Source organism: Asparagus officinalis, chromosome 5 (assembly GCF_001876935.1).
Source record: "Asparagus officinalis chromosome 5, Aspof.V1, whole genome shotgun sequence".
Classification (NCBI taxonomy): Eukaryota; Viridiplantae; Streptophyta; class Magnoliopsida; order Asparagales; family Asparagaceae; genus Asparagus; species Asparagus officinalis.
Window position 1 is genome coordinate 97,623,602 of NC_033798.1, and position 8,965 is coordinate 97,632,566.

At 37.1% G+C, this 8,965-nt stretch overlaps 1 protein-coding gene across 1 annotated transcript; it reads right to left on the reverse strand.

Annotated features, from left to right (window-relative positions):
• LOC109840309 (homeobox-leucine zipper protein HOX16-like) lies at window positions 509-7,899 on the reverse strand. Its single transcript, XM_020408895.1, has 4 exons — window positions 7,353-7,899; window positions 6,650-6,786; window positions 5,863-6,102; window positions 509-1,111 (listed from the first exon to the last, which is right to left on the reverse strand). The coding sequence occupies exons 1-4, from the start codon at window positions 7,441-7,443 to the stop codon at window positions 746-748; spliced, it is 834 nt and encodes a 277-aa protein (XP_020264484.1). The 5' UTR covers window positions 7,444-7,899; the 3' UTR covers window positions 509-745.

Here is an 8,965-nt window from a genome sequence, read left to right on the forward strand (position 1 = left end):
AATCATAAAAATTAAATGATTGTATTTGTTTCTTCTATCAAATTATTTTGTATCGATTTATCAGTGTGCATCTCAGTGGAAAAAAGGGTGAATCAACAATGATACAACGACAATACCCTTATCTCAATATTTTGGTCAGCGATTTAAATTTTATTGTTTTACTTAGTATTACTAAGGATTATCTCCTCCATTTAATTAATCTTTAGCATATTCTTTTTAATTGATTCCAGAGATGTTCTCTGAGGAGGCTTTCTCAATAACTACAATATTATCACTTCTCTTAATTAATACATTAATATTGATGTACACAACAAATATTGCATTTTATGTAGCAAGCTTAACCTAGTACGAGATGTTATCAATCCACATTTTATAAACTCAAAATTTACCACATTTAACTAGCCATTAATCACATTTAAGCTATATTAGTACGTTTATAAGGATTTCCCTAGTATTTAAATTACGTGGGCATGAAAATTACTCAATAAAATGGTGGATACAAAAGGAATTTCCCAAAAGTATAACCATAATCTCTTCTATTTGACACAATGCTTGAGTAGTAACAACAGTAATCACAACATATGAAGCCTAGATAGAGTCTCATCTCTAAGCATCACATACTTATTCCTCACCATAGACCAAATTATCATGAAAATACACATACAAGCCAACATACCTACACATTAACGGCAGTCGAAATTGACATGATCGGAGAAAAGTAGCATGTAACAAGACTTTACTCAACTCAGTTCCAGACACCCCACCAGTTATCAACAACATGATGATGGTTCTCCCCAAACGGAAGATAATTACAGCCATCGTCACTTCTGTCGTCCTCCTCAGAGTGGACCCCACCACCGTCGACAGCGGAGCCCATGATGCAGTCTCCGTGGAAGGTTTCATGGAAGTAGGATTCTCCGCTGCTGTCGACAAGCTGCTGGGCGTCAGTGTCAACAACCGCGCTCCCTCCGCTCCCAGTGCTCAGGTGGTCCTCTGCCTTGGCAGCTTGCATGTTTGTGATGGGAGAGGTGGTCTTGCCTGATGTGGACTCAGCCACGGGCTCCACCACCGTGGGCTCCTTGGTTTGGAGCTTCTCATTCATGGTGGTAATCTACAGCGTCGATTGTAGACATTTGTCAGATTAATACTGGCAATGGTCGAGCTACATAGTGTCAAGCGATGTCGGGGACACTGCAGAGTTACCTACATTATGTATTTGCTTCTGCTAATATTTGTTGCTTAGGATATTCACTAGTATTGGATTGGACACCACTATGGAGAATAAAATTGTAACACCATCGATATATAATCCAAAATCAATCATAATATGTTAAGGTGGGGGAATAGGGATATCACTGGGACAAAATCCAGGATCCGCTACTTTTAAACTGGAAAGGTTCTTCTCAAGAGAAATTGAGAGATTATCAGATTCACTTATCCAAATTCTGAAGAGGGGATATTTTCATGTTGGAGGAGGTGATATCCAATACTAATGCAGCACCTGACTTTGTACTCCACTCAAGAAGGGAGAAAGAGCTGATGGAGGAGAAGTAGGAAGAATCCACACGTGTATTTATCCTCTTTCTCTCCCCTACCATGGGGCACAAATAGTGCTTCATAAGCACCTAGAACTTTTCCATGTGTAAGAGAGACTCAGCTAAAGAGCAGCTATGGGGTATAGCTAACCCTAAAATTTTCTTGTTAACTGTTGTGATTTTTTGTAATATAATCCTAAATATTTAGGACAAAATTTTAAAAACAACCTGTTTAGAAACTTATTTGTAAAAAATGACCTATTTTGAAAATATTTGCCAAATTCGATCTAGTTTCAACCAATTGACTGAAACTGGGTCGAATTTGGCGAAAAAACTTAAAAAACTTTACGGGACTTTAAGTCCCATGAAGCGAGGGATGGCAAATGGATAATTTTGGTTGGGTTTTGGTTGGGTCATAAATGGGTGGGCACATTTATGATCACTTAACCATTTATGACCCATTTAGCACTTGCTAAATGGGTTGGTTCTCATCCATCCATTAATTAAATGGGTGGTTCATGGGTAACCCAATAACCCATTTAGTTATGATTATGATGCTTCTATATATATGTGGGTGGTTCATGGGTAACCCAATAACCCATTTAGTTATGATTATGATGCTTCTATATATATGTAAGTTTTAGGGATCTACTTGCAATTATGATTATGATGCTTCTATATATATGTAAGTTTTAGGGATCTACTTGCAAACTTTCAGGGGTTTTTGACAAACTTTCAGGGGGGTTTTCTGCAAATTTTTAGGTAGTTTTCTGCAAACTTTCAGGGGATTTTCTGCAAACTTTTTCAGGGGGTTTTCTGCAAACTTTCAGGGGGTTTTCTGTAAACTTTCAGGGGGTTTTCTGCAAACTTTCAGGGGGTTTTCTGTAAACTTTTAGGGTTTTTTTTGCAAACTTTCAGGGGGTTTTCTGCAAACTTTCAGGGGGTTTTCTGCAAACTTTCAGGGGGGGTTCTGTAAACTTTCAGGGGTTTTTTTGCAAACTTTTAGGGGTTTTTTTACAAACTTTTAGGGGTTTTATGTAAACTTTCAGGGTGATATGCATGTGCACACACATAAGAAAGTTGTAACGTATTGCCGTCTGATATGGAGATGGAAATATATATTTTGTAAAGTTAATTGCAAATAAACTCCTGTACTATTGTTGTTTAGATAGTTTCATTTTGCTAACAGATCGTCAAACTGGACCCCCCCCCTCTTTCTAGCCAGAGCCTCTATTTGTCAACAAGAAAATAATTTACCCTTCTCTAGGGATAAAAGAATTAAAAGAGTTCTACTAAGAGGTTTACCTCTAGAAATAGAAGTAAAGGGATACTAAGTTCAAAACAATGATGCTAATATAAAGATGGTTTATCAGCAATTAACCCATTTGTTATGTTCGAAAGCTTACCAAGGGAAGGAAAAGAAAGGTGAGATAGGGAAAGGAAAGGTAAAGAAAGGCAGGAGAAATATAATATCTTATTTGGGAGTTTTATAAGGAGAATAGAGACGAACTTAAATTATGTTGTTTGGGAGTTCTAATTAGGGAAAGGAAAGGAAAGTAAAGTAAATGAATCTTAGCCATTGATTCATTATGATAGAAGGTCAAGATATCTCTTGTATTAATTACTTTTACTTTTATTTCCTTTCTCTCCTTTACCCCCTAACTTGAGCGCCTACTTTTTATATTTATATATCATTGAGGGTGTTTTTTGTAATTTTTTAAAGTTTGAGGGGGTTACTTGCAAATTTGATATTTATAGGGGACTACCGAATTTTTTTAGATTTCATGCGTCATTTGCAAGTTTAGAAAATTCTAAGATTGTTTTGTAGTTTTGAACTCTTGAGGGTGCTTTTTGCAATTTTTAAACTTTGAGGGTACTTTTTGTAAATTATAAATTTACAGGGGGCTGCTAGTAATTTTTTGATTTCATGTATCATTTGTAGGTTTTGAAATTTCAGGATGGCTTTGTAATTCTAAACTATGGAGGGTGTTTTTCTAAAAATTTAAAACTTTGAGGGTGTTAATTGTAAATTTTAAATTTATAGGGGACTATTGAAATTTTTTAGATTTCATATGTTATTTGCAAGTTTAGAAAACTCTAAGATTGTTTGGTAATTTTGAAGTCTTGAGGGTGTTTTTCTCATTTTCTACAACTTTTAAGGGTGTTTTTGTAAATTATAAAATATCAGGGGGCTGTTGGTAATTTTTGAATTTCATGTGTCATCTGTGAGGTTAGAAAATTTTGATAGTTTTTTTTATAATTTTTAACTCTTGAGGACGTTTTTATAATATTTTAAACTTTGAGGGTGTTTTTTGCAAATCTTAAAATTTTAAGGGGTTGTTAGTCATTTTAAGTGTTTTCTATAATTTTTAACTTTTAAAAATAAGTTTTGTAATTGTTTAAGCGTTGAGGGTGTTTTTAAAACAATATCCATCTAAACGAGTAAATGGGTGGGTAATAACCCACCCATTAATGACTCATTTATCTTTAATAGAAACTATACTCACCCATTTATGGCCCATTTAACTAAATGAGTGGGTTTGAATGGTTTATTTGGCGGGTGGGTATGGGTGGACAATTGGTTTTGGGTCCATTTTGCCATCCCTATGTGAAGCTTAAGCCCCCATAACCAACTTGATTAGGAGCGTCATTATAACTTCACGGGACTTCAAGTCCCGTAAAGTTTTAGGCTGAAATTTAGTCTGTTTCTTCGCTTCCCCTCACTTTCCTCTTTTCGATTTGATCCCCTCTCACGTGAAATCCCTTTCCCTTAATAAGTTAGGGTGGAAAAAAGAAAAGATAAAATAAAAACCTTTGAAAGAGAACCCCTTCATTCTCAATCTAAAGATCAAGGTCGAGATCTTCGATCGTCAATGGTGATCGAGGACTCCACCGGCAGTTGCAGCAGCAAAGCGGTTGACTCTTCCTCCCTCCTCTCGAACAACAACGTCAGCCATCAGCAGCAGTAGCACCGCCACAAGCTCAACGTCTTCAACGAGGTCCTCCGCCGCCTCACAGACTCTGGCTTGCCAAAGGCACAACCGTCGTCATGACGACGACCTTTGGGCCCACTTCAATCGCCTTCCTGCGAGGTTAGTGCCACCCTCTTGATCTCGAGGTTTTTTCGAGGATTTTTGCATTGATTGATTGATTGTTCTTGATTGTTTAGATATGTTGTTTAGATATGCGATGGATGTGAACATGGAGAGAGCGGAAGATGTGCTCACGCACAAGAGATTGCTGGAGCTGGTGCGTGATCCCGCAAATAGGCTTGCCTTTGCCGACCGCTTGGTTCAGGTGAGAAAAAAGGTATTTTCTTTGACATCTAACTGGTTTGTTAGCCGAGCAGTACAGGGGAATTCGAGAAAGAGGGTTAAAGCTACCTATAAGCTTCACGGGACTTCAAGTCCCGTGAAGCTTTGGCGCTTCTAATCAAGTTGGTTATGGGGGCTTAAACTTCACGGGACTTCAAGTCCCGTGAAGTTTTTTAAGTTTTTTCGCCAAATTCGAAACTTGGTCGAATTTGGTAAGTATTTTCGAAATAGGTTATTTTTTGCAAATAAGTTTCTAAAGAGGTCTAAATTGAAAATTTGTCCAAATATTTACACTGTCTGGCCTTTAAATATTTACCTGTCCTTTTATTAGAGCTTCAGAGCGTGGTCCAGTACTAGACAACTATAGGCGAAGGATAATTTCACCATTTATTATGGAACCTTATATAAGTCAAAAAGAAGTAGAAGTATTGGCTCAGTACAGAACTTGCAGTGTACTTACGCATCAACAAGAATAATATCCTTTTGTTTATAGGAAAAATATTTAAAAAAAAAATTATAACTTAGCTATTGGAAGGTGTCATGTAATTGCAATTAACTATCACAAGGTCTTACCCAAGAAGTTCTACTCTGATTTCTAAAGGGTGGCAGTGGGTCAGCCAGCTCTATATTCTCAGAGTTCGAGCATATGCATACTTACAATTAGATGGTATTAATAAACATCGGTAAGCTTCATGAAACTATTGTGTAAAATATTACCAATTTGATTAAAAAAAGTATCACGAACTATTTTTATTAGAGAAAAATATCATTTATTAGTTTCGTTAAACTACCATGACTGACAAACAGTACTATAAATTAACATGTGATATGCAGATGACATGTTTTCGACATGTTTGTCCTTATATACTTTACATGACTATATATTCTCTCATCCCCTCTTCTCAAGTGTGATTTTCTGGTAGTCTATAGCATTTTTTTGAAGATTTGAAGTTATATTGTTAATGGTTCAACAAAAAAACATAGCATCTAGACTTTGCTCTATAAATATATACCTGAGAGCGAAGCCGATCATTGTCCTTGAGGAGGGAGTCATGATCAGCCAAGAGGGAATCATAGGCCGCTTTCAGTCGGTCAAAGTCCCTCTCGAGCTGCTTGGTCTTCCAGCGAGCACGCCTGTTCTGGAACCAGATGGCCACCTGCCTCGGTTGCAGCCCGAGCTTCTTTGCCAGCTCGCTCTTGCGCTCTGGCTCCAGCTTGTTCTCCGCCTCAAAACTCCTCTCCAGCATGTGTACCTAATTTCATTCACTCCCATGCATCAGTAATCTCAGTGTGATTTAGTCTAATTAAGCTAAGTCATGCTCCACTAATAGTCATGGAATATTAAATCCTGATAAGTTAAAAAATTGAAAGTCAACACCGCCCATCACATGAAAGGTTCCCTCTTTTTTTTTTAATGTCATAGTAGCAGGACTGTTTCTCACATCATAATTGTCCCCGTTATATTTAGAGTAATTATATAAGTCATCCTACCATCTTAATTCTAATTATTCATTTGAAAAAGAATATAATGATCTGCTAAGTAACAAACTATTGTGATTGAACAAATGGATTCTAGATCTGAATCATCAGTTGCAACCATCCAAGATGAGATCTCTCAGAGGAACAAAGCTTTACCCTCGCTTTTTTTTGGGTCAATGAAGCAGAGTACTAATTGTCTGATTGATATTATTAGTTCTAGATAGATAAATATGTAAATATGTTTTTGTAATTCCTAAATTAGGTGAGTATATATCAAGTAAAAGAGTCTAAACATTTTCTGAACTTTCACAAGTTAAATACCTGTTCGGGAGTGAGGCGGCGCTTCTTCTCGGGAAGTTGCTCATCGTAGTACTCTTCCTCCAGAAGCTCTTCTGGAGAGGTGAAGAAGGGCCGGCGCTTGCTGACACCGTCCTCCATTCCAAGCAACGATCTCGACCCTTCATCAGTACTCTCCAAGTAAAGCAATCAATATGACAAAAAAAAAAAAATTCACACTAAAATTATTTCCACTCAGAAAACAATATTAATCAGCCAGCCTTTCATCCAAAAATTATTTTGAAAAAGAAAAACACTTTTCTAGTGTATAGTTGAGCAAAATCCAGAGCTTTCTTTGGTCATATATAGTCCGTAGTAGCTCTTTATTTAATTAAGCAAAAAATTCTTTGTACAAGAAGCATATATAGAGAATTCTTGTAGTGTACAAGTTTCTCTTTGTTAATATATCATAATAGGGGAGTAGTGGGGAAGATATCTAACCATTCAATCAAAATAGAATAAAGAGTATTTTTTTTCACATGTCAATAGAACAGTAAACTCTCTACAATCTATCGATCCATATATACTAAAGTGTCATGAAAAATCAGACAGAAAATTAAAGAAATCAATCTCTAATAAATCACTATAGACAATTTGAATCCATAAGTTTTCCATCTCTGCAAATATTAATTTTCTTTACCATCAATAAACTCCAGATCAAATATTTTCTTTAAAAAAAATTGAATACCTCGGAAGATCGAGTTCCCCGATCCGCCAAGGATGAGCATGTGACCACGGTGGGAAGAAGAAGAATCGAAAATCAAACGGCCTGAATCCATGACTTGCTATGTCTCAGACCAGACCAAACCACTGCAAGATCTTTGGTTCTCGAAACCTAGTATCACAAACTTATAGAGCTATATATATGTATACTCTCTCTTTATTTAAGAATGGATGTTTGCTTAGAAGAAGAAGAAAATCTTGTGACGGAAGAAGCTCGTACTCCACAGAAGCCTTGTGGATGTCTTCATCGGAAACAAGGAAAACCCCATCATGAACCACCACCACGGTAATCCTAAGGTTATTCAGATCAATTGATGGATTGAGAGCTTTGTATTGAGATATTTGGTCGGAATCTTGAGATTCCGGCGGCCGGAGAGATGGAGGAGGGAGTGTTCTCTTTCTCTCTTTCTGTTTTCTATTGGATGGCGTTGGAGCTAAAGTTGATTGAGGAGGAGATGGTGGCTTTTATAGTGAGGAATAGTTTGGTGAATGACAAAATTGCCCTTGGTGAGTTGGGAGGGATTATAGTTTTTAAATGGAAAGAGAGAGAGAGAGGGTTGAAAGGTCCATACCTTGTTGTCTGGTAAGGGTTCAGATTTATACTATGCAAGGAATCAGGTAGTCAATGACAAACATACCCTTAAAGTAATAAGTATTACAGAACTCTCATTTTTTATTTTGTAAATCTAATATTTGCAATCAAGAAGATATTCAAAAAGGACTCTCTAACAAGCAATAGCATGGTATTTGAATCTAAAGGATCAAACTTAAGTATGTGAAAATTGCAATAGAGAAAGGGCGTCATGAATGAGGAGAAGCAATAATTTGATCAACAATCTACCAATCTTGAGTTGTTATTGACTGACGTGATACTAAAAGAGAGAAAACTATCTCTCTCTTCCCTTTTAATTCTTCTTCAATCGAATGCTATCAGCTAGCAAGGATAAACAAGGGCAATCTCAGAGCCAATGATGTGAAACAATGCGTATGCAGGTAAGAAGAACAGCGACAACAATGCTTCACCAAATCAGCGATCGATTTAGACAGGAGCCTACAGAAGAAAGTGAAGTTCTAGATGGTTTTAAACAAAATGTGCAATGTACTAAGTTTACGGTCTTATAAATTATTCAGAAAAAATATAATAATTTGTTCTTGTAATAAAAGTTTGACTTGTAATATTTAAATCAGCGGATATACGAGGCAAACAGAGCCACTCTCTCACTAATCAAGAAGAACACATCACAATAGCAATTGATAATATAATTGATAATAACATGCACACGACAGCAGTTCCTAAAGTACCGGGTCGAGAGAAAATGAAAACTTCGTCGGTTTAAACATGCTCGACGTGAGAGACCTCTGGAGGTGATGCGATGACGCCGAATATGAGGGGAAGGAGATCTCCTCCGAGAGCTATGTAGCTGGGATGAAGTGGTGCGTCTGGGTGGAAGCGCCGGTGCCACGAACTGATTCCCATACGGCTCTCCATGCTATCAGCGATCTGAGGGGTCACGCTATCAATGTACTTTGCTGGGGTGTCGAAGGGCTGGTAGTCGAACCACTGAGAGAGTTGCGGAT